This window comes from Cariama cristata, unplaced genomic scaffold (genome assembly GCF_000690535.1).
Source record: "Cariama cristata isolate BGI_N322 unplaced genomic scaffold, ASM69053v1 scaffold21475, whole genome shotgun sequence".
Taxonomy (NCBI): Eukaryota; Metazoa; Chordata; class Aves; order Cariamiformes; family Cariamidae; genus Cariama; species Cariama cristata.
In genome coordinates this window covers 25204-42787 of record NW_009616094.1, presented here as the reverse complement: position 1 = coordinate 42787, position 17584 = coordinate 25204, and the positions used below count along the sequence as shown (strand labels likewise).

The following is a 17584-nucleotide window of genomic DNA, read 5'->3' as shown; positions in this document are numbered from 1 at the left end:
AACTATGAAACTTCACTGAATTTGTAGTGGTTACGCTTCTTACATTTTGGAATAATGTGGCTTTGCAAACAAACTTGATGTGAATGTCAGAAATTCAGCATTTAGGAAGGTGACTTAAGGGACCTCCTTGACAGGCTCCGGCGTGGAACAAAGCAGCAGTGAAGTTGTCTTTGCTCTGTTCTACTAATGCACCTTGTTTACTGCAGAAGTGTTTCTGACTTCCACTAGATCATATGTCTGTCCTTGGCAATAAAGTTGTGCAGACTTTCATTTAATTACTGCTTCCTGACCTACAAAAAGGAAATTTGAACAGAGGCAGTTTGTGTTTACCTTTGTCTTGTTAGGTGTAGTGTCTTACTGTGTGAGAATCAAAGCCTGGGGCTTTAGCAGGTCTGTGATTGCCTCTAAAAGTTTGGGGTTGTGTATAATAGTGTAAGTATGTTACTAGTGGATATTAAGTTCTGAATGTGTCTACAATTATGCATGATGGCTTGGACTTTGCTTTGTTGATGCAGTCTATCAACTCTAAATTTTATCATGTGTTTTGCTTAGTAAATCAAGTAAGTTTGTGTGGCTTCCATGCAGTGTAGAACTGGAAATGTACCTGCTTTACAAAAAACAGTATCAGATTTTTCCAGCATTTTTGATAATGTTGCCTTGTGAATTTTATGCAATAAATTTTGAATAAATTTGGAAACTGAAACCTAGACAGTGTCTTTTATATCACAGTTTAGAGGAATAGTGTTCTAATTGAGGGAAATTACTTGGCATAGCGACAAATATTTAAAGTTCAATCAAGAATTTTTCTTGCATGAACATTATTTAGTCATTGTAATATACAGCTTTTAAATACAATCCAAATGTTGACATAGTGTAAATGAATAAATGTCAGTATTGAAGTCTCTTCAAGACTTCTACAAATTGACGTTTCTAGTACATAACGTCCCTTAAAATCAGAGTCTTTGGCCCATAGTTCCAATAACAGTCACCAAGGATTTATCCCATTGTATCTTAAACAGCACTTTAATAAGATGCTTTTCTTTATGTTGTCCTTCAGCCATGTCAGTGGGAACAAAATAGGCTGGGAAAAAACAGGAACCCAGTCAGAAAGTCAAACTCGTGGAGAGCTGGGAGACCAAACAAAGGTAATTCTTTAAGTTCCAAACATCACAATTTTTTATTTTGTATTAAAGCTTTACAGCAAACTCTGAATAGAATTTTTAAGATTGATCTGTAGGATTTACTGTAAACTTTTACACATTTTTGTGAATTACAAAACAGCTTTAAAGTACAGTGAGTTTTCCAAGGAATAATGTAACGTATAAATAAAAATGAAAATTAAATAGGATTTGTTAGAACAGACTAGATATAAAATAGAAAGAAACTAATAAACTTGTTTACTCCTTAGCTAACAATCTCACCCTTAGATATTTCTATCTGTGCTTACAGTAGTGCATTATTTTGATTTTAACTAAGGAGTATAGCAGTCTAAGTGTCCGTGGGTTCAGAGTCCATGTCATATAACCTGCAGTGTAGTGAAAACAGCTCTAACACACCTTTCAGTGTTAGCCACAGACCATTATAGGTGTATTAGAGCTCAACTGAGGAATAAAAGTCCTTTATAACTGCCTGGTATGAATTTCACATAATACATATTAAAGTAGCTCCATGGGACCAGTTAGAATGTATTGCTACTTAACTGAGTAAGGATGCGATAACTAAGCCATTGATAAAGACTTATCATTATCCTATTAAATTTCTTCAAGATTTAAAACCATTGTCAAATTAAGAGTATGATGCTCTGTACTCCAAGTTTGAGCCATGTTTGGAAAGAACATTCAAAGCATTTGCACTTAATATCTCTGTGTCTTTGTGATGGAACTGTACATCAACTGTTAACTTTGTGTCAAAAAAACCCAATCACGAGTTACTTATGCTGTAGACAAACAGAAGATTTTCCTGGTACCTTTGGCATAGAAATTCCAGTAAACTTGGGCTTTGTGCTTAAAATATCAAGCTGGTGATTTTATCCATCAGTGGTTATTATTTTTGCAGACTACGCCCCGTACGATAACTCTCTCTGCCTGCGGATTAGTCACCGTATGCAAATGCTAATTTGACCTATTACATTCCTTTCTTCTCTGTTTTGCGGGCCACGTATGAAGCCCAGTGTGTTGCAGCTGTAGCCCTGCATGTGTGCTCCACAGCCCAATATCCCACAGAGCTGGGGAGCAGCCAGAGCAGCAGTGGTGCCTCCCTGGAGCTGGGCGATGGATGGGTGGGACATGCTGCACGGCGTGTCTGTCTGCCTCTGTACACGCAGAATTAGAGCTGCATAAACAGTGATTAAACTTTCTGATAGATGTATGCATGCAGTCCAACTTAAATGTATCCAATTTAATGTATAAATGCTTGTGAGTTTTACTTGCTTGGTTTGTTTTTGTTTTAAATATCAAACCACTTCTTCAGCCTTCAGTAGCAGAAGACAGTTGCATCTGTTGAGCATGACAGGGAGCATCATGAGTACATTTTGTAGATGAACTCATTTCCTAGGGAGGTATATATTAATGATTAAAAAAAAGAAATATTTCCTGAAGATTTCAACTGAATGAGCTATGTGAATTTCTGAGGTCATTTAAAGTGCTGAAAATCTAGCATAGATCAGACAGGTAGCAGCAATCTTGACACTCCTTTCACTTGACTTAAATGTCAGAATTCCTTGCTTGTAGTTGTCTCGCTGCGTGAAAATACATGACAAAGCTATGCTTATCTCATTTGGGTGGATGTATATTACTAAAAAAAAAAACCAATCTTTTAACTGTGGTAGTTCCTCTGTTTAGATATTTGAATATCATTGAGGGAGATCCAGGAAGAACCTCGGCAGGGCAAATGGGGAAAGAATGCTGTCAATTGGGTGGGTTTTTTTGTCATCTTCTCTCCGTGCCCCTGGTAATTGCAGTTCCGTAGATTTCTCTTTATGGTCCAGTATCACTGGCTTTTAGTTGTTGAAGTAGAAGACAGGGACAAATATCTTCAATCTAATAAAGAAATATTTGATAATGTAATACAGATTTAATAGAGCTGTGAGATAGCTCACGTGTTTATAAAAACATTCTGTATTAGTGTATTGTGTTAGAAATGTTCTGGTTTACAGGTTTTAACCATTTCTTCTGTATATTTTTGTGAATAAAATGAAGTCTAGATTACCAGTCTAAAATACAATCAGTAACATACTCTTTGATTATGTGCTTAAAATGTAATCTGAAAATAATATTGCCCCTTTGATATTTTACTAGAGCATGTTTTTACTAATACACACCTTCTGTAAAAACTTGGAGGTTGTGGGGGGAGGTTTTTGTTCGTTTTTTACATGCAGGTTTGAATTTTTTGTAAGAGGCTGAAGTGAACAAGCTGAGCTTGTTTGGGCCTATTTTTTATGTTACTTGTGCGGGATTTCATAGCTTTGGCCATTTCTGTTTCAGCTTTGCTTTTGAAGTCTTATGAAGCATGTGAAATTTTCTACACAAATTGTGAAAATACAATTGTATCAAATTAAATTTCAGTCTCAAAAAGTTTTTAATATTACTATAGTAGTTTATAGACATGAAACTAGTATGAACTTTTAAGCTAAAAACAGCTTTCAGTTTTGAATACAAGGATTTTTAGGAATGAACTCTACTTTTTTTGGTAGCATCTGTGAGAAATATGACAAATGCTTACAAAAGGCTTATTGACTGGGAAGAACTTTTATGCACCATGTTTTTCCTATAAATTTGTGAACTGTATTTCTAGAAATGGAATATAATGCCACTTTAATCTTGCAGTCAGAAAATATTGTCATTTTCTCTTACAGTCTTCTCAGACAAAAGAATTTTATGTTTAAAAAAAGGCAACAAAACATTTACATGGCTTTTGAGTTCAGACACTATATATTTTAAATGTCTTTAAATTAAACTATGTAGTTTTTCCTGCTTCATTTAGAAATGCAAACTGAGAATGGATGTGTTAATGGAAGTTTAGATAAATTACAGACTTCGTGACTGTCAGTTAACCCATTTAGTTGGTAGTATCTTGGAAGTACTTAGTTAAGAGGTCAGCAGTCCCCCTGCTGTATTGTGCAATTAAAAATTAAAGAAAAATAATAAGTACTGTTGAGTTAGTAAGTTAAAGCTATACTATAATATTTATTTTTTCAGTAATTTGCTTCTGCTAGCAAACAATGGCTGAAAGTTTACATTTTCTGAAAATCTTTTAGCCAGCTTTGGACAATGTATTCTACATACTGATACAACATGATGTGAAGGTTTACTATTTTCAGTGTGGGTGAAGAAGGAAATTTGCTGTTATTCTTGGCTGATCTCCTGGTATGCTTCTGTACGCATTCAAAAGCACTTTATTTTGTATGTTCTGTTATAGGCAGAAGGTTCCTCTAGTGCTTCTTCAGGAAGTCAGGCAGCTGATGTCAAAGGGAATCAAACCAGTAATCCACAAATCCCATGCCTATTGTCAATGCCCACCAGAAACCACATGGATATTACTACCCCTCCATTACCTCCTGTAGCACCTGAAGTATTAAGAGTGGCAGAGCATAGGCACAAGAAGGGGTTAATGTATCCCTACATCTTTCATGTCCTAACCAAGGTATGACATTTAAAAATTATGTACTGTGAAATAATGATTCTGTAAAGATAATTGCACTTGTATTTCTGGCTAAAGAGTATCATAAATTTAGATAATTTTTAATGCTTTGAGCTTTGGTCCATTTTTACTGCTTCTAACATTTTTTTTCCCCATTTTCTAACCGCTGATCTGCTCTGGTACATTGTTCCAAGAAATATAAGATGACTGTAACTAGAAGTTTTTACTTACAAAATCATTTTTCCTGAATATGTGTAGATATCTTTGTATCTCTACGCACTTGTGTATATGTCTGTGTATGTATATGTTTGTGTGTGTATATATATGTGTGTGTGTGTGTTTTTATATAGAGTCCACTTCCATCTAAAAAACTCCTGTGTATATGCTTTGGTGTCTGTGCCAAGTCTTTTCTATTTTCAGTGTTCAAAAACACTTAGATTGTTTTCTGTCACAATCTGATCCCTCCCATCCCTGATAGAAACACAGCAGTTATAAGAAATCCCTTTTGTCTAATCCTAAAATGTAATTATCAATGAAATTGATGGTGTTCTGAATTTTTGTTCGTTTTAGTTTGGCAGAACATTTCTGATGGCTTTTTTATTTGTTTGGCTATTTTATGTGCTAGCATTCAGGTCCCAAGTAAGCTGCAAGCATTTTCACACAGCCTAGAACTCTTTGTCTACTCAGTGTGTCCAATAAAAAAAAAAATCTACCTGAATGGCCAGCTAAGAACAACTTGAAAAGCAGTGGGAGAGCTTCTTACGGAAATGGGCAGTGATAACCTGCTTCAGAGCGTCTGGAAGCCGCTGAAGTCTGCTTTGTGTTGAACTGGGAAGGAACCAGAGCAGTGGTGTTCCTGCACAACCCTGTATCTGACTTAATCTAGTCTCAAAAGACATAAGTTGTTGTTCCTTCAGGGTGCAAACAGATGAGTCCCAGAACGAGACAGTGTTAATCTCCTTCCTCTTTAGTGTTCAAAACACTTAGTACTGGTTCTCATACATCAAGCCCATTCAATGTACATATTTCCACAGAATCTAGCAAAATGGCACTGTCCACATTCCTGTTAACTTCTATTCATCTTAAAAATCCACTTCAGGACAATAAGGACTGTAGGCGAGGATCTGAAATCCATAAAAAGAAAAGTTTCTGCGTTCAGGTTGAGGTTTGGATTTCCTATTTCCCATGTGTTTGTTTTGTACCATAGCTTATATTGCTATCGTGTTTTTATACTTCTCTTTATCAAAGAAAAGTGGAGAAGAATCAAAAGATATATGAAGACCATTGCTGCCAGTTCTGTTTCATGCTTTGCACAGCCAAATATTCTTTGTACATTTAAATGCTACTTGATGTTTAATCATAGAATCATTTAGGTTGGGAAAGACCTTTAAGATCATTTGAGTCCAACTGTAAACCTAGCACTTGCCAAGTCCACCACTAAACCATGTCCCTAAGCGCCATGTCTGCATGTCTTTTAAATACCTCCAGGGATGGTGAATCCATCGCTTCCCTGGGCAGCCTGTTCCAATGCTGGACAAGCCTGTCAGTGAAGAAAATGCTGAAAAAGCCTGTCAGTGAAGAAATTTTTCCTAATATCCAATCAAAACCTCCCCTGGTGCAATGTGAGACCGTTTACTCTTGTCCTTTCACTTGTTACTTGGGAGAAGAGACTGACCCCCAACTGGCTACAATCTACCTTCAGGTCGTTGTAGAGAGCTATAAGGTGTCCCCTCAGCTCCTGTTCTCCAGGCTAAACAACCCCAGCTCCCTCAGCCGCTCCCCATCAGACTTGTGCTCCAGGCCCTTCACCAGCTTCATTGCCCTTCTCTGGACATGCTCAAACAGCTCAGGGTCTTCCTTGTAGTGAGGGGCCCAAAACTGAACACAGCACTTGAGGTGTGGCCTCACCAGTGCCGAGTACAGGGGGACCATTACTGCCCTGGTCCTGCTGGCTGTGCTATTGGTGATACAAACCAGGATCCTGTTGGCCTTCTTGGCCACCTGGGCACACGGCTGGCTCATGTTCAGCCGGCTGTCGACCAATGCCCCCAAGTCTTTCTCCACCAGTCAGCTTTCCAGCCCTCTTCCCCAAGCCTGTAACGTTGCATGGGGTTGTTGTGACCCAAGTGCAGGACTCGGCACTTGGCCTTGTTGAATCTCATACAGTTGGCCTCGGCCCATCGATCCAGCCTGTCCAGATCCCTCTGTAGAGCCTTCCTACACTCCGGCAGATCAACACTCTTGCCCAACGTGGTGTATCATATCTCACAATGGGAAGAAACAAATTAAATGTCTGCATTTGAGAAGTCCTCTCCTAACAGAGCGAAAAAAGTCAATCTAGAGATGGCCGCATAAAAAATAAATCAGTACTATTTAAGACTTTTTCTTTCCCCACTATCTGAAATGCTTTTGAACAAGCATGCGCAGGGGACCTAAGGCATACCATGGGTACGCTGACAGATACCTTGTTGTATAATTATGGGGTTCTTCAGAAATTGGCACCTAGAGGTGTTCCAAGTTATGTTGCTATTATGTATAGAGAGAGACCTTTTAGACATACCTTATACCTAAAGTAGCATTGTCTGAGTTAAACCTGACAATATCCTAATGTAATCACTCCAAATGTCACCTACAGTATTCCTTACTGGGACAGTTTAAATGTCTTTTTAAGTGGAAGTAGCAAAATGGAGTACTTGCTTGTCAGTGTTGAAAATAAAGGCTGCTATTTGGGAGCAATGCAGTGAAGTCAGTCGTTTTGCAAGAAAATCTTAACATGGTTGGGTGTGCAGACACGGAAAACATAGAATGTTGCTGCTGTTTTGAGAAAGAATGTTGGAAGGTTCTTTAATGCTTTTTTCTGAAAAAGTATAAAATGCTAAAGCTTTAGTTATCTACATTCAAAAACAACCTTACTTATATAATTCCCAGTTATGGTTTTTTGACCAGGTCTTCTCATAATGTTGTTTTTCAGTTAGTCCCCAATACTGTTTCAGATCCTTGCGCCAAAAAGTTAGACTCGTGTTTTTAGACAGCATGAATCTTTTTTTAAAATCACTGTCTGAAATCTAGCTCAGCTTCAAATGTGCTTTGAACTGTCTAAAAGTGCATTACTGTTTTTTTGTTTGTACTATTTCACTCTTCAGAGTATCTGTATTTGAAGATTAGTATTTAGGTAATCCTCACCTGCAGATAGTCCTGACAAAAAAAAAAAGGGGGGGGTGTGATGGAGAAGAGAAAGAGGAAAGCAACAGGGATAATCAGAGCCTGGAGACTTATTGGAGGAAAGCAGATAGATTGTAAGGTGATCCTGTCCTCTAGTGTTACCTTCACATACCTAAGATCCACATTACTACTGAATTACATTTTTCTTGACTAGATGAGAGTTAATTTAGAGCTGGATTGAGTTACCACGCATACCTAAATACTTTCTGTTCACTATAACATGTCATATTTTTTTGCTCTTTCATGCAAAAGGGTGAAATCAAAATTGCTGTTTCTATAGAAGATGAAGCCAACAAAGACCTGCCTCCTGCTGCTCTCCTTTATAGGCCAGTTCGTCAGTATGTTTACGGAGTCCTGTTTAGTTTGGCAGAAAGCAGAAAGAAAACTGAAAGACTTGCTTTTAGAAAGAACAGACTTCCACCAGAATGTATGTACTGTAAAATCCATTCTTTATTTCTCTTCTCTTTGCTCTGTTTTTATATCCATTTGTACCATGACTTGAATAATTTCTAAGATTTCATTGATGTAGCTGATGCTGGAGGAATTTATGGCTTGTTTGAGCCAATGGATAATAGAAAAAGATGTTGTTAATTTGAAATTTTATTTCTTGTAGCAGTTTAAGAACTATAAATGCTAGCATTTCTAAGCAAGCTCTGGGGTTTGTTTTTTAAAATGTATGCTCAAGCTGCTGTCAGGCTTGCAGCAAGTAATGTCAGTTTGTGATGTAATTTTCAAAGTATATGGCAGAACTTGATTATAGGAAACTTCTGTTCTGTGCATATGTGTACAAATTTGCATAGTTTTTTCAAAAATGAGAGGTGCCTATGTTGACTTACCCTGTCTTCCCAAATGTGTAATTAAATGTACTTCAGTGAAATTTCCAAGTCTCTAGTATCTTTTAGGTATTGGCATATAAAAACTTGGTTTAAAAATTGCAGAAGTTGGATGTAATGTAAGTAAAGGTAGACCTGGGTGAAGACAGACTAAATTTTTGCAGACAGACTTGTCAAAAGATCCTTTTGCTAATTCAGAGGGATGAATGTTAATCTTCATATTAATCTGGAAGTTGTCTTTTTGAGTCTTCTGCTTCCAGGAATTACTGTCATTCCAGAAAATTCAACCTCCTCATTCTATAGTATTTTTCTTAGAATGAAATGCATACAAGGAAATGATTGAACTTTACAGTAGCATTATAAAGGTTAAAGGAATGCTAAAGCATTAAGTGAATGACAGAAGCAGCAGAAATATTTATATATAGGAGTCTGCTGTTGCTAGACTAAATTTAAGAATCAGATATTTAGAATGTATGAAAGTATCATTCACAGTCTTCATGTGTAAAAGGATAAAAATAAGAACCAGTTGTAAACTTTATGTTCATTCCCTTTTCTCTTTCCATTTTCAATTGTGAAATGTTTTTGTACATTCATAGTGAAGATTATAATCTTCCAACGATGTTTGAAAAACGTTTTGTCTTAGCCAGTTATTTTGTGGGAATTTAATATTTGCCCTGCTTGAATAATATCTCAACACTCACTCATATTGTCACGAACTTTTAATTTTTTAAACTCATGCAACATAGTAGTATTTCAGGTTACAAGGTTATTTGAGGATTAAAATAGTGATGTTATTTGCAGCATTCATTTATCTTCGTTAGGCTTCTGCCCTTAAAAGTGTACTACAGCACTTGTAGTGGTGAAGTAGCTGAGTGCTGAAGGTCTGCTTCAGTTTTCAGAAAGTTTTGATCTCGTAAACCTGGAATGTTCTCTGTAGGCTACTGGGGAAACCTATATAATCTCTATTTTCTCTTCATTTATACTGCTTTTCAGAGGTTTATTCTCAATGGAGGCTAAGAACGCTACTGCTGACTTGGTTTAGTTACAGGGGCTCCAGCAAATCTTGCTGCAGGACGCATTCAGCTACTGACCTACTTCTATCTTAGGACTGACCATGTGCTTAAAAAATAATAAAAAAAATTTGAACATCTGCCTAAAAGTTAGTTGCTTCACTGCAAAGCTAACAGTGCTAGTAAAGAGGGATTTGAGCTAAGATGCAAGTGTGTGGTTTGAAAGGACTATGTTGCAGGAACATGTTTATTTTAGTCACCTCTCACAAAGTAGCGGGCAGGCTGTGCAAGGTGCAAAGAGAATAGTGTCTTAAGTGGCAGGAGCAGGTGTCTCAAATCAGTTAGTCATGCTTGTTAGCCCTTGCTAACTTTTCTGAGGACCCAGGCTATAATGAACTAGTGATGCTGATTCTCCTTTAGTGTCTTAACTTTTTTTCTGCTCTCAAAAATTAGTAAGTTATGAAACACAGCAATTAAGACAATTAAGAGAAAATTTAAGAATTAAGAAATGTTAAGAGAATTAAGAAATTAATTTCTAAAGAAACATATATTGTCCTTAAGATTTATACAGAGAGGTAATGAATACTTTAATATCTAAAATCCTGTCATCTTTGTTTTACAAACCATAACACTGGCAACATAATAATTGTGCATGAATAATATGCAAGTATATTGCATGTGAGGGTTATAGGAGGGCATGAAAAATACATAATAAACTGACATGTTGGTGTTATTACTAAATATAAAGACAGCAGGATAATGGATCTTTCATAAAATGGAAGACTTCCTGTCTTTTGAATCACTATTATTTTTATGTAGCTGAAAAGCCAATGAAAAACAACAGATCTGTTCGAAGAGGTAGTCAGTGAGGTTCTTCAGTGATAATTGTCTGCTAAGTAGTGCCTTTGCTGTACATGTCCTCATGTCTGCTCCAAGAGGATATGAAAAGCTGAATCATAAAGTTCTTGACTGTGCTTTTTTGCTGCCAAGGGCACAGGATTGGCTGCATTGCCCTTCCTTCGGAGGAGATGGAAACCAAGTGTCTGGCTTGCCCTTCTTTTCAAGCTCTGAAATGGGTTATTTCCCGTGTTCTGATAAATACGTATCTGTAGATGAAACCATATGCCCTTTCCACTCTGTAGAAAAATGCACACTTGTGCAAGCTGTCATAACTCCTGGTTGGATCCAAAGGTTTTTATTTTAAGCCTAGCCACCTTATGATGTACTGTTCTCCATCAAGGATGTATTCAGCTGATGCTATTTCTTCCAAAAGGAAAGCCGTACCTTTTGGGCAGCAGCCCTTTTGCAAAATCAAGCATGCTTAGCTCAAGCTGTGCTGTCAGTAAAGCTTATAAGGTTAAAAATGAGGCTTGACTAATCCACGTTAGCTAGTTCATCGCCTAGTGGTATTGGGTACCTCACACCTCACATTCAGTTCATGAAAAAAAATGCAAGGAGAATACAAAACCTCCTGAGCTGTATAGTTAGCAGCAAGGGCTCTAACAGACAGCTTGAGCGTGCGGGATGCTGTTGCTAATGACTTTAGAGCCTGTAAAAGCATTCACATGTTTATCAAGCAGGTTACCCTAATGCAGATTGATGCTGACCCTTTTTATTTGGATTGACCTTAAAGTGTCATGCGGGTAATGTTCAAAGCAGATGTCATTATATTGTGCAGTTGCTTAGACTACTTTGAGTAATCAAATCTGTTGATCAGCTGCAGGAGGAAGTTTAGTATGAAAACCAGTATAATTAGCACTGTGATGTGGCTGAACACACTCTGATCCTGAGTGTTCATTGTAGCTAATGTAGTCTTCAGGGTAGACATGGCTTATCTCCAAGTGGAAGTGCTGGGAGGAAGACACAAAATGTTCCTCTGAGGACAGAGATCCTCGGCAGCTGAGGAAGACAGTCTTTTTGGCAGCAGTCCCAGTACAGAGTTGTCAAAGGTGTAAGAAATGAGAATTGAGAAATAAGTGAATATGGGCAAGTCCTTGGTTCATCTGTTACGTTAAATGCTAAATTTGGGTGAATGGTGGTACAGTTACTTGTCAATTGATACACCTATAATTCCTTGTCCCCATCATTCAGGGAGGATACTGTTTGTCAGTCCACTAGAGTGTCCTTCATATTAAGCTATTCTGCAGGAAGCATGGTTACCTTTCCCATAATAACCATTACTTTGCAAAATTTTGAAGCCAGGGTGGATCTCTAGTGTGACCTCTACAAGGAGGCATGTTACTGCAGACAGTATGTGTTGAGAGCAAACTGAGGTACTCTTCCTGAGGCCTTAACCTCATAGGGTCATGGAAGTTGTTATCCCCAGATTAAAAGCTTTAAACCAAATCTGAATGTTGAAACATAAGATTGCAGCTAGAAAACATGGACATAAAATATTCCCTTCTTCTATGCTTGAGGTCTTTATATGGGAAGTAGAAGTGAAACAATAGTGAAACATTTGTGTTGTGTTCAGCTCCATTTCCTTGCTGTTGTCTGCTGTGACAGGAGTTGTAGAGGACATAGTCATCTGAGGGCCCTTAAATGTTATGTGCATATAGAATTTGCATCTGCTTGCCTCTGGAGGGGCATCCAAACCGAGAAATTGAGTGTAGCTAGGAATATCACCTCCATTGTCAAAAGAAGGTTGGAGGAAAGAAAAAGGAACTCTGAAACACAAACAACTATTTTATGTCAATTGTCAACAGCTTGGCGTTTTTTTACTGCTAACAGATTAAACTGTTCTGCATAGTAGCCTCGTGTTTCTTGTCTGTTTGCTGAGAGAGCTAAGAACTTTTGGTCCAAAAGTATCTCTTGCTTCTGAGACCTAAAGGAATTAAAGAAGTCTTTGAAAGCTGACATGAAATACATCCTTTTACTTGTTCATGTTTACTCTCCCAGGCCTAGACAAGAAGCGAAAACTGCTGTGATAAAGTATGCACAAATAACAGAGTAGCTCTGCTGGCTGTTAAAGCCCATCTTGTATAGCTTGATGGCATATGAAAACTGGTAGCAACCAAAATAGAACATGATTTTGTAGTAAGGCTACCAACTAAATAGAATATTTATTTTCATTGCTGCATGTTATCTTTGTAAAACTTATCCTGAGCTTTTTGAAACGTAGCTATAATGCTAGACTAGTTTTATTCCAGAAAAGCATGAGAGTGCTTTGGGATGTTCTGGAGGTTCTTTTTTTACTCCCTATCATCACCTCTGCGATGGTTTGCCTGCCCCTAACTGCAAAATTACTTGTAAGGCTGATGTCTGATTGCTGAAGGAGACTTTGTAGCTGTAAGGGCTAGCCTGGCACCAGCAGCACTCTCTTCTCCATCTGTAACACAAAGATTTCAAGCAGAAAGAGCAGGTCTGTGCTCCTACAGTGGATCTCTCTGGGCTGTAACCTGAAGCTTCGCTAACAAGCTCCTTGAGTCTTTCCACACTGCATAACTGGGCTCTGAGTTAAGAAGGGTGCAAACAAATTTTGAGCTCTGTCAAACTTCAGGTCATTCCAAGGCCAAACTTATCATTTTTCAGTCTTGACTTTTTTTTTTTTTTTTCTTTTTTAAAACTTGTGTTCTGTTTTGGTTGCCTTCAAACTTAAAAAGGGAGATGATTTAGCAGCAATATGGAATTGAACAGTCTTCATTTTGGTGTGGATGAAAGGGAGCATAGCAGACACGAAAATACTAACCTCTTAATAGAATGCAGTGCAGTAAATTGAAAGGCTTATGTAAGGTAATGTTTTGTAAAATTTTTAGGGAAAAAAAAAAAAACCAAACCAGACCCAAACCCACCCATGTTTGAGATCTCATTCCATTGCCGTAGTTGAACAACTACAAACAAGTATAACAAAGTTTAAAATCTGATTTGAATAAAATCACTAGGATCATATTGTTCTTAAAAGACTACGTTTGGAATATATTTGTATTTATATACTATTTTTATTTATCACTGTAGGTTTTTGATCAATGACACAGATATTTTAGGGGAAAATCGCATTTTCAAATTATGCTGTTTGTTTTAAAAAAATGTATGTAGTTCCTTTATCTTGTATGTTAATTTGAAAATATTAATGTTGCATTCCTAATGTACACTTAGTTACATGCACATAATTTGTAAGTGATCACAATTGACAGGTGGTCCATACAGAGTCTAAATTACCAATTTGGCAATGTAATCCAGAACAGTATCTATTACAGTCCCAAAGTGATACTTTTTGAATCAAAACCTCTTGCATACGAAGTTTTAAATATAAACTGTTTTTTAACTTGGAATGTTTTCTTTCAACTGTTGCCATTTTGTAGTTTCACCAGTGATAATTAAAGAATGGGCTGCTTACAAAGGAAAATCTCCTCAAACCCCTGAGCTGGTGGAAGCACTTGCATTCAGGGAATGGACCTGTCCTAACCTGAAGAAGCTGTGGCTGGGAAAAGCAGTAGAAGACAAGAACCGAAGAATGAGGGCGTTTTTGGCCTGTATGAGATCAGATACACCAGCAATGCTCAATCCAACTAATGTGCCCACTCATCTTATGGTGCTCTGTTGTGTACTAAGGTCAGTGCTACCTTAAGGTAAAACAGAATGAAGGAAAGGCTTTACTGCATAATCTCTCTGACATACTTAACTTTGTATTAAACCATGAGTATAGAAAATATTAATTCATATTTGCAACATCACTAGGAGAAGGGGGTTGTTTTGTTTTTAGAACATTGCTGCTGTGAGTTTTAAAAGCATGCTGTATATTCAACATTGCTTTCTTCAGTCTCTAGAGGACTGAAGGGAAGAGGAAAAAAAATCTTGTGTTGCAAAGATGCCACTGTAGCATTTGAATTAGTTTACCCTTACTATACTCTAGGCTTCAGCTTACTAAACAATAACATTTGGGGTCTTGGAGGCTGTGTTGGTGAAGTTGTAAAGCAAAACAGAGAGTTCTTCAGACAACAGCTGCACAGCAGCTTATCAGGATGGAAATTTCACATGAATGATACTCTGCCTATGATGTGTTAGATTCCCTGTGCTAAAACTGCTCATCTGGTTGAGACGATGATAACCAACCGTTGAAGTATTAATTTGATACTTCAGCTTTTCCAAGAGAAAGTCACAAGGTCCAAAATACTTACCTGTTTAATTTTCAGCTTGAAAATTGACTGAAGAATTAAGAGACACTTACCTTTTTGAAAGGGGTGATTATTTCAATACCACTAGCTTATAAATCTGGCAGAATCCAAGGTTAGCATGTTGCACATGAAAAATTTTAAGCCATTTTTGAGCATGATAAATGTAAACTTCTCTTCAGTTCTTTTGAACTTTGTCTTGCCTTTTGAGCACTAAAACTCCTTTCTTTTTCTCCTTATAGAATAGTAAGTGTACAAAAAAATAGTGCAAATGCTATCTTAAAGCAGAGCTCCTCATTTCATTTGGACAGCATGTTTCTCTGCTGTGACATGTGGCATATATAAATGGTTGTTCATTAAGACCTGATGAGCATAAAATTCACTGACTAAATAATTTCCGAGTAATGTGTTTTCTGGAAAACATGTTCACAAGGTCCTTTTATCATTATAGTCTTTTTTTATAAAGACCATTAATCTTTATATTATTTTCTTTTTAGATGTATCAGAATCCACTTATGTTTTAAATTCTGTTTTGGCAGCCTATCCTCCCTTTCTTCACTGGAAGCAGGATTTGCACAACTGATTCACAGCCAGTAGCTCTTCCATGTGAATTTAAACAAATTTAAACTTCAAATCTATTTAGTATTTTGGCGTTTTTAACTATTCAAGTCTAGACAACAAAAAAGATTTTGTTGTTGTTGTTGCATTCTGGTGACTTCTGATCATGTAAAATACCACTTGATTTACCTGTTAAAGGAAGCTTCTGAATAATTATGAGCTTCCTCTGTAGGTATATGGTACAGTGGCCGGGGGTTCGTATACTTCGTCGCCAGGAACTTGATGCTTTTCTTGCCCAAGCATTGTCTCCAAAGCTCTATGAACCTGACCAGCTTCAGGAACTCAAGGTAATTCTTAACTATAATTTTCATAATTTAAGAGACTTATTCCCAGCTGATCCATATTGTTAACTGTAGCAAGTGGTGTGTATGTGCCTGTCTCACTAAAAGCCTTGCATAATTACCTATACTTTCCAAAATATTAATCTTAGCATTTTAAAGTGTTGCAAAGATTGATAATCGGTTCTATTTCACTGGTTGGATAGATAACTAAAATCTTAAACATATTCTATACTGCAGAACCTTTTCTCACAATTTCTTAAGTAATTGTCACTTGGAAGTTTGAAAAAAATGTGCTTCCATTGAAAAGATTTTAAAAAAAAAAAAGGATTTCTTCCTTCTCTGGCTGTTTTTAAATACTAACCTGGGTATTTTTTCATGATTTAGCATTCAAAAGATTTTTGCAGCTAAGTGTAGAAAAGGAGAGAGACTTGCATAATCTTGAATGGAAAAATGCAGGAGAAAAAAAGGGAAAACAGTTTATTAATACTCACAGAATTGTAGAAATAATTGTTTTGAGGATTTTATAAGTTAAGATTTCAAAGTTTCTATTTTTTTCTAAATTATATGACATAAATACTGCCAGCTAATTGATAGAGTTGTTTAATGTGGTATCCTTATTGTAAATACAGAATGCCTGTTAATCTGTGCAACATTGTCTTACTCTGGGGGATTTCTCTGTTCAACCTTCATATGCTCACAGTGAAATTTCCTCTTCTAGCCTTTAGGCTATAATATACAAGATTTGTTTTTTGGTTTTACCTTGTTTGCTCTTCAGAACTTGTTCAGAACCAGTATGAAGTTCTCTGAATAAAATGGTAAAACTCAGTTTGTGGGGTTTGTTTTTTTTTTTTAAGCAAATAATTTTCTGAATGGAAATAATTTTAGACACTTTTTTCTACATAATGTATCTTAAGCCCAATAGTGTATTTGATAACTGGAAGCTGTGTGAGGTATTAGGATGTATAGGGAATGCACAACTGGAAGTGATCCATTTTATCTCCTGTCTGCATTGACAATCAATATAGCAAAGGAGGTGAGATGCTGGTTGCCACTTCATCATTCAACTTTGTGTTGAAGAAGTCATTTCAGAGAGTCTTTCGGGTACCGTAGGGCTCAAGTCAGGAAAGTCTGCTGACCAGTTCTGCCCCTAGCAGTGCCTGGATACGTGCTGGCTTTAGGTAAATCAGCAAGGAGAAGAGAATCTGGATTTGTAGCACCCTAGCAAGGACTTCTCAGTCTCAATCTACAAACCAAATCAGTTTGCTTGTGGAAACCCAGCGCTTAGCCACAGAAGTACTAATAAATGTAAGGGGAAGAAAACAACTGAATCCACTTCAGAATCTATTTGAAATTGTCACCCAGCAAGTAGGGAATTCATATGTTAGCAATCATAATGGCAGAGTTAACAGAAAAACAAAATCCTCTTCCCATATACTAAAGAACAAAATCCAACAGGAAGACATTTATGTGGCCTTTCTCTCCTTGCTGAAAAAGATGTGAACAAACACAGGACAAAGACAGCTATAATGAACACCTGATGAGTTCATGCACGACTGCTTGTCTGCTGCAAGCAAATCCTTTTTGCTTCCACCACCAGCTATTATTCACTATTTAATTCTACCTTTGTGTATCTATCCTGTATCTTAAAGAAAGCTGTTGTATGCATAAACATTACTTCATTAATAAGAGGAACATTGTAACAGCAAAATCTTGAATCAAGCTAATAGAAAATCTGTTATAAAGGAGTTGGAAGGGAAATGTGGTATGTGGGAAGAAAAATCAAATGCTAACATTGACCTCATTCCTGAAACTTTCTACAAAATATCTCAGAAGATTATTTGAAATAAATTTTTTATGACATTTTCTACTGC

At 36.9% G+C, this 17584-nt stretch overlaps 1 protein-coding gene across 2 annotated transcripts in view; it reads left to right on the top strand.

Annotated features, from left to right (window-relative positions):
• Window positions 1-17584, top strand: part of FAM120A (family with sequence similarity 120A) — a 47240-nt gene that overhangs the window by 17169 nt on the left and 12487 nt on the right. For both annotated transcript variants that reach the window (XM_009700069.1, XM_009700070.1), the window contains exons 7-11: window positions 1058-1145; window positions 4417-4641; window positions 8113-8287; window positions 14005-14254; window positions 15605-15719. In XM_009700069.1, coding sequence (XP_009698371.1) covers window positions 1058-1145; window positions 4417-4641; window positions 8113-8287; window positions 14005-14254; window positions 15605-15719 — 853 coding nt within the window. The remainder of the gene's footprint in view (window positions 1-1057; window positions 1146-4416; window positions 4642-8112; window positions 8288-14004; window positions 14255-15604; window positions 15720-17584) is intronic.